Source organism: Sturnus vulgaris, chromosome 22 (genome assembly GCF_052056855.1).
Source record: "Sturnus vulgaris isolate bStuVul1 chromosome 22, bStuVul1.hap1, whole genome shotgun sequence".
Classification (NCBI taxonomy): domain Eukaryota; kingdom Metazoa; phylum Chordata; class Aves; order Passeriformes; family Sturnidae; genus Sturnus; species Sturnus vulgaris.
This window is the reverse complement of record NC_142264.1, coordinates 4037759-4061774: the sequence shown is the minus strand read 5'-3', so window position 1 is coordinate 4061774 and position 24016 is coordinate 4037759. Positions and strand designations below refer to the sequence as shown.

The 24016-nt window shown below is 45.2% G+C and overlaps 1 protein-coding gene across 2 annotated transcripts in view; it reads right to left on the bottom strand.

Moving 5' to 3' along the window:
- DDX31 (DEAD-box helicase 31) overlaps positions 1-24016 on the bottom strand; it is a 43325-nt gene that overhangs the window by 4284 nt on the left and 15025 nt on the right. For both annotated transcript variants that reach the window (XM_014873243.2, XM_088177487.1), the window contains exons 15-19: positions 22385-22435; positions 20309-20448; positions 14885-14966; positions 8622-8733; positions 3403-3583 (exon numbers count right to left, since the gene is read on the bottom strand). In XM_014873243.2, the coding sequence (XP_014728729.2) occupies positions 3403-3583; positions 8622-8733; positions 14885-14966; positions 20309-20448; positions 22385-22435 (566 nt within the window). The remainder of the gene's footprint in view (positions 1-3402; positions 3584-8621; positions 8734-14884; positions 14967-20308; positions 20449-22384; positions 22436-24016) is intronic.

The window sequence follows — 24016 nt, the reverse complement described above, 5'->3', positions numbered from 1 at the left end:
AAAACTTTAATTTCATAAGAGGATTTCTTTTATAACATCATGATGTGGTAGTCAGGACTCACCTGTGTCCCTGAACTGCCTTAATGAAGAGTGATGGTTTTCCTTTCACAGCAGCCATGTCTCTTACTCTCATTTTTGGCTCCATTTGCCCATGGATTCATGCTCTTACCTGAGCTCCAATTTAGCTTTCTAGAACAGACTGCCCAAACCAAGTGAAATTCCCAGTGGGCAGGATTCCAAAGTTGCATTTTGACTAATTAAGTAATATCAGAAAAACTCTAAATGTACACATAAAAACTGGCAAGCAAAGTGCTTCTAAGGATGAGACAATTGTTGTGCAGGGAGGCCCAGCTGCAGCCTTGAATCACAAGCCCTGTATCAGTCTTTTCAGAATTGTCAATGCCAAGATGTTCAAAAGTGGAACCAAGGATGTGAGGTGAGAGAGAAGGTAAAAGGCTACGAGTTTGCACCCAAAGGAAACTGCTGCCCTGGCCATGTGGAGGACACAGCCTGCAGGGTCTGTTTCCCAGGAGCTGTCTGACTCTATCTGACCATGCTGAAGAATGAATTAACACAATGATCTTGCAGCCAAAGCCTTCAGGCCATGCCCATCTCCACGTCAGAGCAATGGCACTGTGATAATGATGTACAGCATCAGATACCTCTTACTGGTCCCATTTTACCTGAGGGTTTCACTTAAATTCTGAAGGGGGTTTTCACCTTTGTTTTTTATCACTTTTTGCATATGCTGTAGCAATTCGTGATACTCGTAAGTAAATTCAATCTTTCTGAGCATTTCTTGCATCAGAGATTCCTGTAGCAGGGAGTTCCACAAAATCAGCTGAACTCAAGAGTCATCTTTCTATGTAATGGCTTGAACTCACAAAAAAGCCAAATTAAGTTGCAACTCCTCACTGCAGTGAAAGCCTTTGGGGGCACACACAGGCATTCCTGATTTCAAAGGGAAAGCAGACCCTCAGTTGCCAAAGGCTCCCATGAAAGGCCACTGATCCAGAATGCAAAAGCCTGAGCAGCACAGGGAGGCATGGTGGAATGGCAGTGGGTCTTTGGCATTTGCATTGTGCAGGAGTCAAAAGACAAGTCTATCTGGCCTGTCAGCCACTTCCTCGGCGTGCTGCGACTCCACAGTGAAGCAAGGACAGCTAATCCCTCAATGGAAGTGGGATCAGCTTCCTTGCCTCTACCCTGCAGCCAAAGCATGAGCCCAGACACTGACTAAGCTGGTGTACTGTAATTCAATATGCAGTATCTGGTTCGTGTGCTCATCTCTCACCTAAACACAGCACTGCAACTTTCACAAAACATCACGAGCAATTATTTCTCCGTCTTCACATCGGGTTTTGCAAGATCCACTACAGCTGAGGGGACAGCTGGTTTGCACAAAGACCTCTGAAAAATACATGGAAGTTAACATGGGCATTGAGGAGAGGGCTGCTCCCACGTTTGAGCAGTGAAACATCACACACCTGGCTGCTCCCTCTCACTGTCTCACCTTCCCCGAGCAGGCTCTCCAAGGAGGCGTGAAACATAAAAGGAGACTTCAAAAGAAATGAGAAGTTTTCTTTGTCCTCTTAAGGAAACATTTAATGATTGCCTTTACCCCACTTTCAACCTGGAGTGCCTGCTCTTTATTCTCCAGGCAGGTGCTGAGAGATGAGGCTTTAGTGAGCAGCCTGATTAAAAACCAGTATCGGATGTTGGGGGACAATGTGTAATACGACAACCAACACTCACAGCATCATGTGAGAAATATAATTAAAATGATTGCTCTGTGGCCGTGCTGTTATAATTTCAAGCCTTGCATTTTACTATTAGAAACCATTTGTCTTCTAAAAGGCAGGCTAAGTTTTGCTTTCTGCTTTGTCAGTGTGAAATCAAAAGCAATTCTCTAACTTAATAGCATTATCTTGGATTTATGCAAGTGCAGACTGAATTTGAATTGATACTCACTTTCTCTAAACTATCCTATAAATACTAATAAGCCCTCTCTCTTTATTTATTTATTTATTTAAGCACACACAGAGAAAGCCGATCAGAACCAAGTTTCACAGGCAGGAACAATTGTTGCACATCACAACTTTGGCTATTTTTTGAAGGGTCTTAACTTTGCAGATGCTCCCGGATTTGAAATCTGGAGCTTGAGCTGTGATGGAGCTGTGCAAAGTCTGCCCACTTTCCTTGAGCTGCAATTCTGTGATCCACGTGCAAATGAGCTCTCAAATCACTCTCAGGCCATTTGTTCCAACACCTCCACATCCCCCAACCCTGCGTGTAAATACCTACTGTATCTTGAGCTTGTCTGTGCTATAATGGGATGAAGGCTTGGGGAGGAGGAACCCCCGTCTAAAAGAGGTTTGTAACAAGGGAAAAAGTAGCTCTAACAGAGTAGCAACATCACAGGAACAGAGAGAGGCATTGTTACAGGCCAAGTAATCCTGTGACACGCTACTGTCAGTCATAGCTTGACACCCTGCTGGGCCAGCAAGACATCAAAGCCCACCCCATACCATCTTACATGCTCTTTATCAGCTAATCAGGCTATTCTTCCCGAAATAAAGCTCCGTTAAATCCCCTGCTCACAGGGGCATTCCCATCCTGTTGCCCATCTGCTGAGGAGGGTCAGCTGGAGCAGGAGGCAGAGCAGTGGCCTGTCCCTGGTGGCTGCTGAAAGCAGGACAATGCAGGCTCCAACTTTTTATTTTAAAATCCCTTCCCCTTGCATTTTTTCTTTTCACAGGATAGGTACATGTGTAAGAGAAGTGCCCAGCCCTGGAACAATTATGTGGATTAGTGCTTTAATTGCATGACTAAGGTTTGCCAATGGAGTTTGTAGCCACAACTACATGAAAACAGTCACAATTGATGCAAAAAAAAAAAAAGATTTTCCTCCTTTGAATTATTGCAGTGATTTTAGTGGCAAGGCAGAGGTTTGGATCCTGCCATTGCTGTAGGGAAGAGAGCATGTCCTTACAATTGTGATCCCTAAAAAGAGGATTATCTATCCTGTGGAACCAACTCAGAGCAGCCAGGATCAGATGCACTGAGCACCTTCAGCTCCTCTGCAAGCACAGAAGAGGGTCCAGGGCTCCTCCAGCAACATCAGGGAGTCTCCAACTCCTCACACACAACAGGAGGACCCAGAACAGCCCTGAGCACACACTAGAGGGGACAGAGCTGCAACTCTGGGCTTGCTGCAGACTATTCTCAGGAGAGATCCCACAGGATTTTGCAGAAATGCTTTTGCCAGAACTACCCACACCTCCAGGTTTGCAGAAGAATCATTTCTACCAACAGATCTGCTTTTTGAATTGATTCCTGGAGCCCAACCATCTTGAGGAGCAAAGCACAGCCCAGCATGTCAGGAACATCAGACTGACCTACCTTTTTGGTCTTGCTTTGGTTTTCCTCTTTGAGCCTGCAGTTGGAAGAGCAGTCAGGTTCTGGGGAGCATCTCTCAGCCCAAAGCTCTTGGCCATGTGACCCAGGTGGAGAGATTTGATGTGGAAGATATGCCTGAGTTCCTTGGGATAGGTGGTATAGGCACAAAGGAAAGACTGCAGTGCTGAGGGGAAGGAAAAACACCAGTGAATTCTGTTTGCTCCTGCATTTTTATGTACACACATATATATATATATACACACTGTTAAAGATTCAGCTGTTCCAGCTGAAAGGACATTGCTCTGGTCCTTTGGGACACCTTCTGGTCAGCAGCTGGCAGAAAAGGCTGGCATGTTAAAAACCTGTGAAGGTTGCACAGTACTGGTACAATCCCAAAAGGGGAAGGTGGGTGCTGGGGAGGTGTTAGGAATTGAAACAAAGCTCCATCCAATTGCACTGGGTTTGCCTCCTGCAAGGCTGCTCCTTTGGCCACAGAAGGTGAGTTTGTAGCACATCTCTCAAGAGTCACTGACACTGAGGGGCAGCAGGTATGAGGAGAGTGGGAACAGAGATGCAGGGATGAAGAAAGAGAAGCATGGAGATGGCACAGGAAGACTCCTCTGACATTAGAGTCCCAGTAGTCCATGCATTTTTCACCAGTTACCAGCTAGTCCCTTATAAATATCTGAGAGCCGGATGGATTTCCTGCCTCATCAGCACACTGAGAACAGAGCTCACCTTCTCAAAAGGGAAAAATAATAGAACTGTGTGCAAATTTCCCTTTCCATCTTTATATTCCTGTAATGCCCTTCCCTCAGGGCTCATTGCTCTAAAGACAATCATCCACTAATATGAGCACTGCCTCTGCTCCTCCCCATCCCCAGAACCCGGGCTGGCCCCTGCTCTGGGAATAGAGGGACTTCCAGGAAGGAAACTCTGCAGCTCAGAAAATGCCTCCCCCCAATCCCCTGCTGCTCCTCTGCTTGCTAAACCTCCTGTGTCTCCCCAGCCCTCACTCCAAAGCACCACCTGCATCTTCCTCTCCCTCTCACTCCTGACAGCACTGAGCTCTAAACTCTCACCTCTCCTGCCCTTGCCTGTTGAGCCACCGGACCAGCAAGTTTGCCCACAGCTTATGTCTAATCTCTTGGCAGCAGCCGGAGATTGGAGTTTATGAACAGTAATAAAAATGTCATTTTAGCAGATCAGCTCCTGGAAGGACCCAGGGAATCCATCAAAGCTCTGTTTACTGAGCAAAGCGAACTCCTTTTCCCAATCGATGAGAAGAAAAGATTGAGTTTTTTGCACCTTCTTCCCAATTTCACAGTGCTGCTCTTTTAGAGGCTTCTGAGCACCCAGAGACCTGTGTTTTCCCAAAAAAGAGAATGCTAAATTCCAAATACTGTCTCAGTGTCTCGTCTGAAGGCCATCCTTCTGAGGGCTTATAAACCAGCTCAAATGCTCTCAAAAACTCTGTTCTGCTGCTTTTTTTTTTTTTCATAAAGTTATTGGTCAAATTCACCTATGAGAAGGTGTAACTCTTCAAAGGGAACAATAGGAACTTGCTCCTGCTTTGAATTCAGTCCCATTGGAGCTAATACAGCTGTCTGCCTCCCAGCATTTGAAATGGCTGATACTAAAGATCCCGTTATTAGGAAGGCTGAGCTCACCTCCCACAGTCGTGCAGAGAGGAAAAGCTGCTGCTACCAACTCCCCAGATCAGAGTTAGAGAATCAAAGTGTCAAAGGCTCCCCTCTTCCCAAAGTCCTGACAGACATCTGCCAGATCCAGCTGTGAGTCAGAGCACACAAAACCAGGGAGGCACTAACCCAGAGCTGAACTGAGAGCCTGGCTGGACCTGCAGGTCACAATCCCAGCCCAGAAAACTGCCTCACCTCTGAGCAGCTCAGAGCTGAGATGTTCATTACAGCACCCACGAGGCTGAAATGAAGATCTTTGTGGATGAGATTCTTTTAAAAATCTTTACTATCAGGTCTTTGACCTCTCAGTGTTGCCAGAGCCATGTTTTCTGGCTTTTATGTGCAATTAGAGTGGCCAGATACTGGAAGTTTTATTGGATTTTTTTTTAAGTTGTAATTCTTTTATTATTTTTGGGATCAAAGAGACAGAGCTTTAGGAAAACAACTCACAAAGACTGGTAACAGTGCTGGTCAAGCCATAATTCATGTACAGGGTTCCTTATCTTGATGTCACAGGAACAAATTGCCTGAGCTGTTGAGAGTTTTTGCCACACTAACACAAGTCTGAGGTAACATGTACTGCCTTGGAGTGGGATTTGGACTTGTGCTCATGGATTCAGATTGGTCCTTTGCACCTCTGCATCCCCTTTTTTTCTCCAGGAAATATAAGTGGGGAAAATCAAAGGATGAAAATAAAAAACCCAGTGTGTTCTATGTATGATGGGGGTTAGATGGGCTGGTTTGTTGTTATTTTAAACAGGGGATGAGAGGGTAATGAGATATGAGAGGGTGACAGGTGACATAACCTGTTCACCAGGCTCTGAGCTGGCAGCCAGCTCCCAGCACTGGCCCTAGGGCATGGCTGGATAAACTGGGAGGCATTTTGCCAGAGCAGGTGGGACCAGGAGGCAAGGATGCACCAAAACCACCACGGATTTGAGCTCTGTGCCACTGCCCCGGGCTCCTGGGCTCTGCTGTCCCTGTCCACACATGGGAGCTGAGGCCAGAAAGGAGAAGGCAAAATGCTCAACTGCTGGCTGTAAAAGTGGGAAATGAGGAGGAGGAAAGCAGGGTTTGCTTCCTTACCCTCTCTATAATTCAGGGGCACACAGGATCAGCCTCCTGAGCTCTTTCTGGCCCCACAGCCCCAAAATGAAGCACCTACCACCTGCAAAGCCTTGGGATGAGCATCCAGCCCTTCCCAAAAGGGGCTCCACCCTTGCTAAGGCTCATCCTTCAGGTAGCAGGGCCCAGCCAGACCCCTCCTCCCACCCATCTCGCTGCTGATCAGTCAATCAAGTTTGAAGGGCAGCACCTTCCCTGAACCATTTGATTTGAGTGTGAAAAACACGGGACCCAGAGCCAGAAGGGGAGAGCGGGCAGGGAGCCACTCGCCTTTTGAAAGCAGGCTGCAGTGCAAACACTGCTTATTAACATTGACTAGGTCAGAAAATGGGGAAAAACAGAAAAAGAGAGAGAAACAAATGCATCTCTGGCACAGTTTCCAATTGATTGTCTGCCATGAAAGCAAAAGCCAGCTGCCATGTTAATTATTCATGATGCCTGGCTCAGAGGGGAGGAAGAGGGGCTTATGGAAGCCACTCAGCAGTGGAAAATTTGCATATGTAGATAGCAGAGTTGGAAAAAGAGGTGGAGTGCTCCTCTACAAGATAAATGGGATGCACAACATTTCAGCATTTCTTGATGTATTTTCTGTGCTTCTTTTCTGTGGCTAAAGAAGTTATTAATGCTGAGGTCAGCAACAAGTGTGTGTGGGGGTGTGTGCACGGTGGCATTGGGTAGAGAGGAACCACAGAGGTTTTTTAGGTGTGACCAGAGTTATTAATTGGTTGTTCCTGTCACAGGCATTTCAGGTTTGAAGTTTGCAAGGGGTACAAGAAGTCCCAAGGGAGCAGCAAGAAGCTCATCCATGCAGAATGAAGCATTATGATCATGTTAGTAACATGCTTTGAGATTGTGGATTTAAGAGCAGCTACAAAATTACACCACACACTTGAAAACGGGGTGAAAGCTGCTTGTGTAGCAAGTCCAACACTTTCACTGCAGGAAGAAGGTGTTTGAAAACCCCAAGGAACTGAAATCAGCTCTGCAACTGCTGGAGGTGAGATTTCAGCCCAGGGATGTGCAGAGGTGGGGGGAGAGCAAAGAGTGAAACAGAATTTCAAATACTTTGCCCCTCAATACAGCCACACATAATCAAAAGCATGCAGAATAATTGGGGTAAGCAGGTAGTCACAGGAGATAACTCTGGTTGCTCTGCTGTGTCATCACCTAAGAAGGGAGTACAGCATTCAGAAAAAAAACAGCACCTCTGACCTCCTGAACAGTAACTTCTCAAGATTCCAAACAATTTTCATGCTGAACTTAACTTTCATCTTGAGAACAGCCTCCCCTTCTCCAGTTATTGTATAACTCCAAGAGCAATTTCCCCATCTGGTTTTGAACCCCTTGGAAGGTGATTTCAGAAGGTGAGCACACGAGGCACACCTGTCCCACACCTGTATGCAGGTGCACACAGCAGGTACACAGAATGGTAAACAGGAATGATGCAGACCATTAAAATTTGTCTCACCAGGACTTCCTCAGCTGGAAATGCTGCAGAACTGAAATAACTTGTACACAGGCTTAGACTTAGCAGAACTTGACTCAGAACAATGAGGTAAAAAACGGAAACAATCAGGAAGGGAGATGTGGGAAGAGGAGGCTCAAAAAAAAAGGGTAAAGGCTTCAGTCCTAAATACTGTGAGCAAGAATGGCTTAGTCTCATCATAAAGGGTTTGCATTTTGTGGACTTGTCTCAGTAACTCATAGTCAAATTCCAAGGAATTGCCCAGGAGCTCTGGGGCCTGACTTCCCACAGTGCCTACCCTGCACCACCTTTTTGGCTCCTCTCAGGAGACACTTTGGTGCTTCCTTTCCTACCACATCCCCAGCAAGAGTTTAATCTTTCTCCCAAATCCGTCCTCCTCTCAATTTTCCAAACTGAGAGGAAGAAGGGCAGAGTCAGTCCATCCCAGTTTTCATTCCTCCTGCCTTTTTGAGTTGTTGCCCCTCTCTCTTTAATCTCCCATCCCATACAACCAGCTCCAGTCCAAGATCATTTCCTGGTCAGGGCTGTATCCTGTCTTTCAGGATTCAAATTCACTCTTGGTGTGAACTGGAGGCATCTGATGGGAATTGCAGCAGGGTGAGGTGGAGGAAGTCACCCATCCCCTTCCCAGAATAACACACACAACCCACTCACTCCTGTGATTGGGTCAAAGCCCTCGGATGTGAGTCCCACTGAAAGCCAAGACTAAATCTCGTTTGCACGTAATGTGGGAACGCCAGAAATTAACATTTAATATCACCACAAAGCCTTCTGGGCCTGCCTCAACCCCCTGCAGAGCCCCACAGCCCCAAAATGTTTCTTCCAGGCCTTTTCCCTGATGCTGTGCCCCAGAAGAAAACCCTGGCAGCTCCTCTGAGCCCTGTGGGATAAGTGGAAGGAAACTCACTGACCTTTCTTTGCCCACTGGACATTCTTCTCGCTGGAGTGGACGTGATTTTCAAATTTTGTCTGCAGGACTGTGGCCCTCTCCCGGACTTCCTGAGGGTTCTTGCCACAGGATTTCTACCAGGGAGGCAGGAGGATTAGAGGAAAGAGAGAATTTGAGTCAGGAATAATGAAGCAGTTTACAATAGATTTAATAACAGTAAAATCACACAGCAACTACCCAGGGGCCAACAAAGGTAATCCTCTCAATATTACTAGAGGAAAAAAAAAAGAATCCAGATAAAGATGTTAAAGTCAGAGCAGCCAGTGAGCGCCGTGTGGTGGAGAGAACAAATCAGTTTTAATTTTGTGTTTTCTAACATCTATCACGTATCTTTTTCCCTTGCTTTTCTTTTCCCTTCCCTTCCTCTTCCCCCCACTTTTTTTTTTTTTTTTTTTTTTTTTTTTTGCTTCTAGGCCAGATCCCACTGCTTGTTTCCACTGGAATTATTTGGAATAACTCCCCCCAGATGCTACACTAAGAGTTTCAGAGTGATACTGCAAGTTCCCCTGTGCACTTCCCCAAAACACCCAGGGCAGGAGACCACGAGATCCACAATCACCCCCAAGCTCCAGAGAAGAGCTCAAGAGATCAAATTCAGCACCTGTGAACAAAGGCAACCAAATGAACTTCTCATGAATTCCAGCATGGATTTCTACATGAAGTTTCCTCACTGTCAACACATTTGACTGGAACTGCCATCACTTGGCTCCTCTAGAGCAGGACAAGCCCCTTGCACCAAAGGCAAGACAGAATAAACTTCCTCAGGCCAAAAGAGCAATTCTGCACGTGTTTCAGCTTTCCTGGGATCAGGAAATGGAAAACAAACATTCCTGGGAACAAGCTGTTACTGGGAGAAGGGAGGCTCACTCCCTCTCTGAGAGATCCAGGCACAGAAAGGCAATGTGGACCAAAAAAGAAGTGAAATTTCTGATGGAAAGCTGACAGCAAAGTGCACAGCCAAGCATCCATGGATGTGCACCTCTCCCAGAAAAGGGCCACAGTTCCCCAGTGTGACTCAGACAGGAGCCAGCATCCAAATGTGAGAGTGCCAGATCCAAGGCAGCAACTTGATACTGGTCAGACCCCTCACCCGGGCTGGGCTGACTGAATACAAACATCCAGCTCCTGGCATTCTGGAGGAGGCCTGTGCCAAGGCAGCAGTCCTGGTGTTCTGCTCTGGCAGATCTGCATGCTAATGCTGCAAACCCCTCTTTCCTCTGTGCTGCTGCCACTCCAGAGGAGCCACATCCCACTGGCACCACAAACCAACCCCAGGGACCGTGGGGGCTGCCAGCACCTGGCACAAAATGCTCTCCTGTCCCAGATGTGCCACTCTGCACCCAACAGCCCAAAGACAGACCTCAAATGCAGTTTAAATGCCCTGCACTGTGCCCTCTCTGAAACTCAGGATCCCACAGCTTCCAGCCACTGGGTAATTCCTCAGCAAAGCAAACACACTTGGGGCTGGAGCTCCTGCTCACTCACTGCCTGGACTGACTGTCCACCTGCATCTCCAAAGACAGCATGGCTGTTTTAACACATCAACTCTCCCAGGTTTCTGGTCTCTGCTGTCTCCCAGTCCCCTCAGGAACAGCTCGTGACCCATCTCACAGAATCACAGCATCATTCAGGTGAGAAAAGACCTCCAAAATCATTGAGTCCAAACTTTGGCTGACCATCACTTTATCAACCAAAACATAGCATGTCCAGTTTTTCCAGGGATGGGGACTCCACCACCTTCCTGGGCAGCCCATTCCAATGCTTAACCACCCTTGCAGTGAAGAAATTCTTCCTGATATTCCACCCGAACCTTTCCTGGCACAGCTTGAGGCTGTGTCCTCTCCTCCTGTCCTTGCTCCTTGGGAGCAGATCCTGACCCCCCCACCTGGCTGGGAGTTGTCTTCCCTGATCCTCCTTTTCTCCAGGCTCAACCACCCCAGTTCCCTCAGCTGCTCCTCACATAATTCACTCTCTGCACCCTTCCTCAGCTCTGCTGCCCTTCTCTGGACACTCCTTTCACAGGTAGGTGCTGTTTGACTTCAGGTGTGCCCTGAAGCTGAGCCTGTCCCCAGCCCGGGGGCTCTGCAGAGCTTCAGTGACCCCCAAGTGGAGCTGCGTGTCTGAAGTGGCCACTCCTTTGTTGTCACTCCCAAGTTTCCACCGACGTGAAACACAAAACTTTCTGGCCCCGCCTGCTCCTCCCGGCCCCCAGCACTTTCCTTTTGTTAAGCCTGGCAGCACCAAGTGTCACCTTCCCAGCGCTTTTTAATATGAATGTGAAATTAGTGAGGTTTGCCCTTTCCCCTGGCGGACAGAATCCTCTGTTATTAAAAAGTAAAGCACTTTAATAATGAAAACTTTTTCTCTTTTTCCTGTGTTTTAACTGTTTAAAATTAATGAGAAGGGCATAACGGTTGTCAAAGCGATATTGAAAGCTGGGTAGCCAGGACCGAATAAGCACGAAAATCCCTCCAGAGTGTTAAATAAACAGTGCTTCAGCCCCCTCTGAATCCCTGTGTTGGTTATTGTATACATTCTGTAACAGCACTCAGAATAGATCTGAGCACCGGGGAGGCAGAAAGGTTTCAGAATTCCAATAAAGGCCTCAAATTAAAGACAGCCTGGTGCGAATTCCAGGAGAAAATTAAAGAGACCTCAAGCTTAAGTGACAGGTGACTTGCTTCTGTGTCACAACTGTCAGGGGATTTAGTGATAATATGGCAATATATTACAAAGGACTTTTCTTATTCCCCCCTTTAGGTTTCAAAATGAGGCATCTCTTCTTCCTGGTGCTGGGGGAAAATAAAAAAAAAAAAAAAAAAAAGTAAGACAAAAATGAGGGATAAAAAACTAGGTGCATAATTTCCAAAGTGTGAGGTCAGTGCAAGAGATATAAATAAAAAAAAAAAAAAGCAAATGGCAGGAAACATAATGTCCTCAGAAAACAGCTTCTCCCCTCCTCCCATCTCCACCTTGTCTTTTATCCCCTTCAGACCCTTGAGACAGATCTCATTTTAAAATTGCACCCTAATGGGCATGAAAAAAAACCTGTGTTTCATTCCTGTCCTCCAGGGAGGTTCATCTAAAAAACAACAACAAAAAAACCCCCACCCCAATAATAATAATAATAAAAAATATCTAAATTTAAAACTGACTCAAAGGCAAACTGTGAAAATAAAACCTGCCCATGATTGAGTGTCTGGACAGATCAAATAAATCAGTGCTACTGGAAGGGCAAGGAAGCCACTCCATGTGCTTTACTCACCCAGGCAAGCTTTAATCCTGGTTTGCATGAGCAAGACAATTAATTTGAGACCTTACACATTTTTCCAAGACCCCAAAGATAAAAGCCTACCCCAGAGGTTTGCTTGATCTGTTCCCCATCTAAATTTGTTCCCTCTGTTAAATAAGCAGCAGTGGAGAACCAGTGGGATAGGAGAACTTTTTCAAAGCCTGTTCTGGCAGATCCCAAACCAATGACTGTGGACAATAACAATATTTATAAGCTAAAAGAAGAAATGCAAGAAAGAACAGTCAGGATGCAACATTATTTAACCAGTTTGAGATATCAGGGGAACTCCCAAAAACGCCAACTCCACCAGGAAAAGATACACGGATTTCTGACAGAAGAAGGAAAGTTCCACTGATAGAGTTGGCAGGTTTTAGGTTTGAGAGGCTGGGATAAGTACTGAAAACTTCTGATTTCATTAAGAGAACATTATAATGAAAAAAAAAATTGAAACACAGTAAGACTAGACTGAGGTAGAAAAGTTCATTCCTAAAACAGGAAAAAAAAAGAAATATGGGGAAAACCCACCAAAAAGCCTGGCTGTAACATCTCCTGCTTCCATTATACTTCAAAACAAAATGAAGGATTTTGTTTTAATAACAACTTTTTACTAACCTCCACACACCTTCTCTAGAACTCACCAAGTCCCCCTTGCCCCCCTCCATAAAAGTTGAAAGATCAAATTTATTCTCTTTGTAGGCAGGTGAACATTCACACGCCCAGACATAGCCACATATATATTTCATATACCTAAATATAAAATATACATTTTACAGGCACTTCAGCTTGCTCCCTGGCTGCACACAGAAGCCCAAAAAATACATGTTCCAACGTGGTACTTATAATGGACTTGAGTTGAGGCAATGAGAACTGAAGAGCATCATAATGAGGTTCCTGTGTGCAGGACTATAATATATACATGACTCAGAGCATGGAGAGCTGAGAGCAGAGCTGAACCTCCCTCCAAAGGCACCATCCCACTCAGACCACGTTCAGCTCCTCAATCCCTCCCTGTCCCACTGCACTCCCAGCTTATTGTACTGTCCACGTGGCAAATTTAGGGAATTTTATAAATATTAACCCTCCTGAAAACTTGGGAAATGCCCCTGCAGCTTTTGAGCTGACCACTCAGAGCCTCCATGGCAATCTAAACCATGGAGCTGACAAACACAACAATTGATTGCTTTATATTTTTCAAGTAATTCTTGAAGGAGCCTGTTTCATATTGACAGAACTGCTGTAATTCCATCCCCATTAAAAGGATACAGAATTTTTCCCATGAAGTGAAACTCTGTTCTTAAATCCCAATTCTTTAAGATTGAGTCACATTAAAAACTGGTTATTGTGTATTTCTAAGTTCCTGCAAGAGATTAAAACCATCCTAACAACCACAGTGGATGGATCTCAGCTCAGTGAAGTCAACAGCAAAATCCCACTTGCTTTGATGTCAGAGGGAAAAGAGGAATTTAATCCAACCTTTGAAAGCAAAAGGAACCAAGTCCTTCTGTGCAAGTTCCTGCATGCAGCACCTGGCATGGCAGGGCCTGCCCAGCAGCACTGCCCAAACCAGCAACTCCTCCTTTCAAACAGGGGGGTTTAGAGCTTTTTGGAAGGAAAAGAAGAAAGTCAAAAGAAGTGTATTTAAAAAAATTCCGTGCCTAAATGTGTGGAGTATTTGACAATTTGGAAGCATGGTAGAAATACCAAGCTGATCAGATTTTGGTTAGGTTTTTGTTGCTAAAAAGGCATTTTCTCCAGCCACTTTTCAAGTCTTAAATCATAATTCCCTGGAACAAAACATGTTCTCTTTTGTGCTCACTTCCCATGAAATAACATTTGTCCCTGTGTCTGGAACAGCGAATATTCTGTCCCATGTCAGTAACAAACTTAAAATATAATTTCTGCATAAATGGAATTGTTGAAAAAGTCTTCAAAGAAAATCTGAAGTTACTCCCACTATCAGCACATTTGGGTCCAAAGGAAAGTATTTATACATGAACTATTTAAAATAATTTCTGCACTAACAAAGTACGACTGAACTTTGTTACGAGGCAATATCCCAGGCATGATGCAGACATTTAAAACACAGGCATTACAGGCTGATTTCAGCCAAAAACAGTGGTGGGAGAGAGCTTTAAATAGAGCAGCATCTCAGCTGAGCTCAGATCTGGCTGTGTGTGAGGTGCAGGAACACTGAACATCTTTCACAGGCCGTGTTTACCAGGAACACCACGGCTCCCACCAGCCAGCACCGGGAACAAGGCGCCTCAGACACGGGGTAACAAAAGCGTGGGCAGGCAAAACAGCAACAAGAGGGGGAAAAAAAAAAAAAAAAAAAAAAAAAGAGTGTGTGCTGCATCATGCTTGACACATTCTTGACTTCCATTCAAAATGTGGGCTCTTGCAGGATTTAATTTGCCAGAGCAGCAGCAACGCCCGAGCCATCAATTGCAAATGAGTGAATTCTGTGAATTAGCAACTTGAAGGCAGACCCAAAGCTTGCCCAAGTCAATAAAAAGGTGCCTGTCAACCCAGGGAGCTTTGTTTTAGGCTCCAAGGAAATACAGATGATAAAAACCCTGATGTAACACATCACCAAATGCATTTTCCTTATTGCTTCAGAGAAGTTTAGAGCCATTTGTCATCTCCAACAGTATTTTAGTGCAAAAAATACAGGAAAAACAGGAACACTGTGCAGGAAGAAACACAGAGCTTTTGCATCCAGAAACCTTCCCTGTCTGTTACAAAGATATTTGCTGAAGAGTTAGCAAGCAACTGCTTTTTGGGAAAAACAAAAGACTGAAAACCTGTGATATAAGGTAATTCTGTAATTATTTACACTGTCTGACATCTTGGATGTTCTGAGGCAGAAACACTTGTGATGCTGAACTAGCAAGTGAAAACTGGAGCAATTCCAAAGCAGCAGAAGAACTCACCTTCCTTCCTGGTCTGTGCAACTTGAAGCGATTATCTTTCATCAGGCTGGCTAACACCTTCTCCATCTTCAGCTCTGAAACACTGAGCAACAACGACAAAAAAATTACAAAAGACAAAAAATTACTGTTTCTCCTGCTTTGAAACACAACGTGCCATGAACCACAGACTGGTAATGGAGAGCAAAACAATTGAGATTGGCAGTTCAACTTGAGAATTTATTCCTGAAATATTCGAGGTCTTAGCCCAGGCACTCTCTCATCACCCCAAAAGTGGAAAAAATACTGTAAAATCCAAACCCCTGCTTTCAGTGGCACAGAGACACAGTTCCACCCACAATTTTGTCACTGTTTTAAGTCACCAACACACACACTCCAATTCTGAGGGTGGACTTTCCATTCACTGAAAGTCTCCTTGGCTCTCAACCAAGAAGAACTGATTAAAGAAATTAATTGGATTACACTTCCATTATTATCATAATTTTTCTTTCCTTGCACCGAGAAGCATCAGGACAATTGAGAAGCACCTGGTTATTATTTTCACCAAAAGAAACTCAAGAGAGAGCTGAAGCAGCTCATAGCATTAATGCTTCTTGTACATTTGTTTTGTAACTATAAAGAATAAGATCTGCAACCTCCACCTGGAACCCAGGGGCTGTCCAACACTTCTTTTTTCACTCAATGCCATGGGCAGGAGCAGAGTTTGGTTGTGCAACTGTGAGAAAGAGACTGAGGCACTCACAGGATGGAAACACCTGCTTCACTTTATTTGCTACTCCTGCTCCATCTTGTCTCCTCCAGTTTCGCCTCCAGAGTCTCTGGAATGAGACACAGAGCTCAACCCTCACTCAAAGGATGATACTTCCATGTTTACACACATTTGTTTCCACCCGTGTTAGTGAGCACACTCACAGAACCAAAGAGCTAAAACTAAAGGTGTGCAAAGACACAGCTCCTTCCTCTCACAGTGACTCAAGCTCAGAAGGTAACAACAAAACCCCAAGGAACTTTTCCTACCAGCCAATTCTCCTGCAGCTTCCTTCCCTCTGGTCACATCATCACTCTTTCTTTCCCACAGGATCCTACATGATTCTAGCTCTGTGCTTCCTCACTCAGGTCAAAGCTCAGGCACTTCCCAATAGACAAACTCACCCTCCAATTCATTTATAGCCTCAAAAGCCACCTCTGACACCAGACAGCTTGATTTCCTTCCCTGCTCTGAGAACTCACCTCCCCTCTCATCTGAAGTGCAAAGCCAAAGCCCAGCCCATTAGGGATTCCACAGCATTTTTTTTTTTAAAGTACAGAAGACTCAGTCAGCTGTCCTAGCCAGGCTTCACACTGGGCATTTATTTTCATTCTGTCGACTCACATTCCTCCTGTAGGCTCAACCAGATGATTTATTCTCCAGTCCTGCTTGCAAGACACTGCTGGGTCCTGCTATGGCCCAGATATGGAAATGCTTACAAACCTGCTTCATTTCCAAGTGAGCAGTCCTGCTTAAAGGTGCATTTACAGGAGACTAGAAATTCTTTGTCCTCTTTAACACTGTCTTAAGGGGCACACACACCCCAGGTGACAGCACAGGAACAGCTGTGCAGCTCCAGGCCATTAATATTACAGCTGCATCCAAACTGGGTCCCATTTCCAAGGGAATTACTCAGATCATAAAAGCTGATGTCTGTGGGCCCAAATTTTCAGTAATGGGCAAAAGCCAAGGAGTTCACTTGGGATTAAACCAATCTAAGGAAGAGAGAAATCTCTGGGGTCCAACAGTTCTGATTCCTGAATCTCAGATGGTCAGAAAGCTGCCTCTGGTTTCTGAAAGGAAGCATTGCTGGTATTCTTCAATTTGTAAAGTACAGAAAGAAATTAAAACAACAAGGTTTTCTTCTTCTTTACACTTTTCAGGAATGGATGAATCTCTGTCACACTCTGTGACAGGATAGTGTGATCCTCACCTGCTCCCCATCCTTCCCAGTTAAAACAACAAATACCTTTACTCAGCATCACAGCATAAGGAAAGGAGAAGGTGCAGAGGAGCAGAAATCCAGCCTGGAAGGGATGGGCCAGAGTGGCCATGAGACACCCTGCAAGGGAGAGCAGCCCCTCCACGTGCAGCTGGGCCATCCCATGCACAGATTCCTTCAGAGAGGAGGCAGAGAAAGGCGGGGGAGCGATGGGGGAGAAAGGGAAATGGAGCATAAAACAACAACCGAGGGTTTCTCTGTTTGGTTTCAAAAAGTCCAACAGCAAATTAAAACATAAATGGCAACCACTTAAGCAAGAGGAAAGCAGACCTCCCCCTTCCCCCTGCAAAGGTTGCGTTGACACGGCCATGAATGAAAATGTCAAACCTTTGACATTGATTTGTCAGAGTTGTCCCCAGCTCTCGGGTCCTCCCCTCGCCTGGCGCGTCGCCAGCAGCAGATCCCTGCACTGGGTTCACAGCGGGGAGCTGGGAGGGAGCTGGCAGGGGGGAGCTGCACAACCCCAGCAGCACAGCAGAGCAGGGAGGGAAACGACTCGTGCCTTCACGGTGATGCCTCTGCCTTTATAAATTAGTTAGGCTGCCGTTAGCAGATAAAGAAATTATCTGATAGCTGTCGAGGCAGGCGCTGCGAGATTGCAGCTGAAGGGACCAGAAAAGACATAAAGGGAAAAAAAAAAAAAAAGTGAACCTTGCATTTCTACTGCTTGTTGCCTCCTCCCTTTGAAAGGAAATCTGTTAGTTGTGCTTGGAGCTGAGACAGAACATTTTGGAGTCTAACTTTTTTTTTTTTTTTTTTTTTTTTAAAAAGGAGAGAGGGAATGTAGAGAAAACATGAGTGTGCACGTGCCTGCACATCCACATTTACAGCTGGGCAGAGCAGCCACAACTTCCAGCCACACAAAGCCCAAACAGAAAGTTGCAGAGAGAGGAGGCAGCTTTGCTGAGCCCCAACGGGAATTACTGATCTCAGCAGAGCCAAAGTGAGATCGTTTTGGCAAAGGCTAACGCTGCTCTTCCACACTGGAAGCCAAGGAGAGGCTTCAGGTACCGGTGAAAATTAATTGCGAGCGATTTCCAATTTCAAAGGCAGTCATCTCTAATTCCGAAGTGGATTTTCATCCAGGAACAAAGCCATGTCTGCTCTCATTACTTCCGACTCTCAACATTCCTGGACTTACTCCCATGCATGCTGGGGTGGGTGGAGGGGTTTAGGAAAAAACTCTGGGTCAGATCCTCATCCCCTGTAAAGCAGCAGAGCATTGCTCATTTACACCAGCTGAAGGCTGCGGGGACACATCTCATGCTTTGTCTTCTTCAAAATACATATTTTATGAAGTATTTACATTTCAATAAACCCAGCGGGAATTTCATTTAAAAAAGAAAAAAAAAAAAACCAACAAATTAAAAAAAAAAAAAGATTCACAACACACACTCATCCTCAACAAAAACCTGAAAGATTTAAAAATTAAGCTAAGAACGGGGTGGGGGGGGGGAAAAGCAGCAAACTCCAGTAACTTGTGCAGACCAAGTCAAAAGCTACAAAGACTTGGGGTAAAGGAACAGAAATGAGCAGTGCTTAAGAGGCTCGGTGACAGTCCAACACACGCTGTCTTTCGCCCTCGCACTGAATTAAATTGTCAGGATTATCACCATAATGCTCTGTTTATGAAGGGTAACGGCAATTTGTGCTGATGGCACTCGCTGCCTTGAGCTTCAAGCTGCCTTCCTGCATCTTCTCAGTAATTCATCAGCTCCCTGCTCTATCCCAGTGCCCCTTCTCCTCATCCATGTGGGAAGAGCGGAGAGGCCGGATCCCCCCGTGCCCGTCAGGCACTCACTGCCTTCCCTCTGAGGATGGGGGTCAAGGAAGGCAAATTACTCTCATTTCTGGTAAATCCTTCAACTGCAGAACATAAAACAAACAAACAAAACAAGAAAAGGCAATCTCCAGAGTTGTCTGGCTCTGAAAAGTGAAGGAAAAATAAATTCATATAAATCTCCCCCTGCTTATTCAGAGTCTTCAAGATTCCTGAAGACCACGGCCAGCTCAACAACAGGTCTCCTTAGCAGATGTAATTACCAGCCTGAGTGACATTTCCCTAAACTTGTTAAAAAACAACAACATTACATAAAAGCATTACCATTTAAAATAAAAAGGAAGGAAATTTCCCTCTCCTTCCTCTAACACTACCAAAATATTATAAAATAGAAAAATAGAACTTTCTACTTGGAGTTAAAAATTCACAATTATGTGGGATTTCACCTTTAAATGTCAGTGCTGTTTGTTACATGAAAAAAAACCCTGTCAGCTTAGCCTTCCATGTCTTGCTGGTGTCTGCTTAATAGATAGTTACCTGGGATGATGGATGGCTCTTTGTTAGACCACTAAATGGCTCACAGCCTAGAATAAGCCTGTATTTACTGCCAACATTTGTTTGTTTCAAGGATGCAAAACCAAATTCGATTCCAAGCAGCTCCACCCGACAGAAACACAAGAAATAAAAGGGAACTAATTTGTGCATGAGTTTACAGGGCTCCATCAACATTGCTACAACACTGAAGGGACTCTGCTGATGTTCTCAAACGCTGAGAGACAGCAGAGCAGGGAGTGAGGGGAGGCACAAACACCCAGCTGGCTGCTGAGGAGGCTGGAGATTCTGCCTAGCGATGCTGAGCAGCCAGTTGTGGGTTTTCTCCACAAAAGGACCACTGTGCAAGCAGAGCTGACTAAAATCTCATCATGTGTCAGCCATCAGGTACCTGACTGCACACTGGGCTGGTCCTTACTGAGCCTGGCTTGCTCTCCTTGCTGCTACTCCAAGCAAGTCCAAGCCAGAGCCAGGTAAGAGGAGCCTTCCCAGGCTTGGAAGCACACCTCATTTTGGGTCTGCAGAGTCCACCTTCCCTTTTTGCCTTCCAGGACCACACTGGGCTCTCACCACTTGCCAAAGCCTCTCCTGTTCCTGTCATAAGCCACTTGAACAACACATCTTGGTCAACTAACTGCAGATATGACCCACAGCTCCCCAGCAGTTTCTCCCCTGGATCTCTCCCAAAGGGCCAGCACAGTCTCTGACAATATGGTGCCATGCAGGCAGAGGGCCAGGCAGCATCTGACAGGCTCATTTGACTTGTGATCTCCACAAAATCACAATTTGAACCCAGGGCCAGAGACAAAACAATGGAGTGCAAAGGATCTCTGACTATCTCCTCCCTGCCCCTCACCACACACACTCACTCATGCACAACCTGTCAGGCTGATGATTTTCACACACTTCCCTCTTCTCCTTTTGCTAGTCTGGGGCCAGGCCTGGATCACGAGAATTAATAAATTCTTATTAAAACCTGCACGAGACAAAGTCCCGCTGAAAGTGCCACACGGAAGGTTAATTAGCAAGGATGAGCTGAAACTTTTGTTCGCGTTTCTGACTCACTTAATCTTGTGAGAAGCCAGCAAGCTGACATATTCTGCCTCGGAAGGCGCCAGCACGAGCAGGCTGCTCCCGCGGCAGCCGATGCGCGCCGTCCTCCCGATCCGGTGGATGTATTCCGCAGGTGAAGCAGGAGCGTTGTACTTCAGCAAGGGGAAAAGAGGAATTAACAGCACGTTAATTATAAAGCACACACCCAGCCCGCTCACCTGGAAAACAAAAGGCACACCCCATACGCGCTGCACCTCCCGAGGAATTGGGCTGTTGGGAACCATCACTCAGCCCCCTCGTCTGCGGCAGTTTTTTTTTTTTGACGTGTGGATGTGACACGTTGGCCAACTTTCAGATAATAGGACAGTTTCCCCATCTCAGTGTCTCTCTCTGCCTTTTACATTTTATTTCTATACAGAAACCTGTTCGCTTCCCTTGGAAAAAAAAAAAAAATCTAATCAAATCTCGCACCAAAGAGCGCCCACATGGAGCAGGGAGCTGCCTGCTCTGCATTTGGGAGAAAAAACACAAAATAAAAAACAACTGATGCCAATTTGGAATTGGGCTAAATCGCTTTGTTTGGATTAAAGCAAATCATAGCTGGTTACAGGGTAGAATAAATCTAAGAGAGAGGAGGGAGTGCTTTCAGCAGTCTGTGATACAGGTAGCAGCAGTCTTCCCCTGTCCAACTACCAGGCACCACGAAAATGTTCCTTAAAGACCCCCCCAAATATAGCAATGCCTCTCATTTACTTCACTGGGAATCAAAACTGCCCAGCCATTTGCAAGATCTGATAAAGGGTGACACATTTCCCTGTCTTTAACCTCCCCCTATTCTTTCCCCCCCTTTCTCTCTTTCCTGGAAAAAATGAACAAGCACAGAGATACTGCTCAGAAATGAGCCCTCAGCAGTTTAACTGGAAAAAACTCAACAACCAAAGCCCACTCTAGTGTTTATACCTGTGCCCTCTGGCAAAGTTTCTACTGGCTAGAGGTGTGAGTAAGATGCTGTGAGCAATCTAATTGCTCCCTGCAGGTCCTTGCTCTTGGACACAGCTCTCAGGACAGCTGAGATTTCGCCTTCTGGACACACAGAAGTCTCCCAGGGCTTTAGGTAATTTGCACTGCGTTCTAACACTGGCAACTATATCTTTGGTTAAATTATATTAATATACAGATCTGGGAATTAAAGATTTCGTTTCCATAGCCTTCTCCAACTAGCTGGCTGCTACAAAATCATTCTTATTTTTTTTAAAAAACACAAAAATCAAATCAAATTTGTTACCTGAAGGGATGAAGCAGAAATTAAAAAGCTTTGTTGAGGCTCTGTGCCCTGTTCCTTTTACCCAGATGTCACTTGATACATGTGAATCTCTGGATCAGTTTTTCCTCTATTCAACTAACCTTTTTTTAATTATAAATCTTTTATAGAAATGAAATCTGTCTCCTGCTTTCAGCCTCCTCTTTGAAACGACAGGCTGCTATTTTTAAGGTTCAATCCATCTTCCTTTGTTTCTATTTTTTTTCCCTAGGACTATATTTCTGTCAACAGCAATGCAGCAGTGTGGGGTTTTGTTGGGCTTGTTTTTTTCAGGGAAAATCTGAACCATGCAGTTCTATTGGAAGCTGGATGCATGCAGCTACTCAGCCCCAACCCAGCCAAGCCTCACTCAAAACACTCAGGTCACTGCATTGACATTACTGGGCTACTCAATGTTTAACATTAGGAATGTATTTAAACTCCTCATGGAACTGCCTCCCCAGGAAGCTCAGGAAAACAGGAGCAGAACTGCAAGAGATGGCCAGGATTTCACAAAATTTGGGTGGGGAAATGGAGGGTGTTTCATCTCCAACCAGGAGAAACTCTGGTAACAGCAGAGTTATGAAAAACAGACCAAGGCTATCGTAGCAATGCTTTATCCTGGCAAAACCCAGAGTTCCAGTCCTGCAGTCAGGAACTTGTAGGTCTCCCACAACTGCAGGCATCAGCAGCAAGACCAGTAAACTGCAGGAAGGTTCTGGACTGAGAAGGGATCTCATCTGAGCAAGGCTGCACTGAACACACACAGACACACAGAGCAAACCCACCTGTACGATCCAGGTCACCTGAGGCAGGTCCAGTCCTCGCGCTGCTACGTCCTTTAAAATTAATAAGGAAATCACTTTAATAAAAAATCCTTTGTAAGTATCAGGAGTCTTCTGGGATGGCAACTATGTCTGAAAGCAACTGGCTGTGGAAGTAGGAATTTTGTATGTCTGATTTAGGGAGAGATGGACTGAAGGTCAGAAATAACACTGAGGGTTTAAAATGCAAGGATTGTTAGAAGACTAATGCAATAAAAAATGATCCACTACTATGGCCCAAAGTCTGGAGAATACAAACACCTATTTTTTGTTTTGAGGATGGTGGTGTTGAATTACAGCATTTTGCTACAGCCCCTTTGCACTATATCTGAGAGAATCCACTGTGTAAATGGTAGTGATACCTTTGGTTCTTCAGCTTGTTTCACTGAAAAGAGATCTGCTCAAGGCCACCTACTATCAAACACAGGGAGGTAGAATTTAATCTCTGAAAGGCAGTACTAGTTCTGAGCACACCTTTCTCCACAACAAATCTAAGTAGTAAAACCAGGCTGCTTATGATGAAAAGGAAAAAAAAAAAAGGCCAATGCTCAAGAATCCCCGGCCTTGGGTGGAATGTCCAAAGATACACCCATCTCTACCTACGAATAATTAGTTGTTTCCTAGGTGATGGTCTGAAGTCGAGGAGCAGATGACTTGCAGGTCATCTGGCCTTAAAATAAAAGGCCAATAAACAATTTAGCAGAATCTGCAGGAAGCTGGAGCACAGCTCGAGGAGAGAGGACTTCAGCTATGCCTTAGATTTGCACCACTCTGGCTTTGATTTGGAGACACAAAATGGAGCCATGAAGAATAGAGTCTGAAGCTGCTGTCAAGGTGTTATTTGATGTGCCAGCTGGTGAGAAAACCCATCAACTTGGAGAAGGACTTGAACGAGACCCTTTAGTTATCCACAGCCAGCATAGCTCCAAAAACATACCCCTTCTGAGAGAAAAGAGAGTTTAAATACTATCCAAAACAGAGAGTGCAAAACACATTTCAATCTCCCCTCTTGATTTTCTGTTCATTAGCAATGTCCTCACATACTCCTTGGATTTTACATTCACCAGGCGCAATAGCAGAGCAGGTGTGCAGATTTAACTCTGTTAGGAAATGTTTTGCAACACATGTATCTTTTAGCTAGTTGCAAAATAGAATATATTAAGGACGTAAGCAGGAGCTTAATGTACTCAAAATGTGTCAGCCACCCACTGAAGTGTTTTCATGCAACTCCCACACACGTTAAAAGAATGGGAAGCTGATGTTTTGGCAGCAAAGGCCTTTCCAATAAGCAGTAACCAGGCTGTTTTGTGGCTCCACGTGCAGTAAAAGAGGAGACACTTTCCACAGCGCCCACTCCGAAATAATGCACACTCGCGCTCCAACACGCTCATTAAGGAGTGACTTGTTCCCAGAGTCAGAATGAACAGATGTACAAAAAGCCATTTAAAGGAGGTTGGAGAAAATAAATCAAGAGAAGTCGGGAAGCGTGTACAGCAGTTACCAGGATAACAAGACTATAAACTCTACAGCACCATCAGACAGGAGCGCTGACGGCTGATTCCGAGCTGGCTGGCTCTGTTCTTCCATGCTGACAAG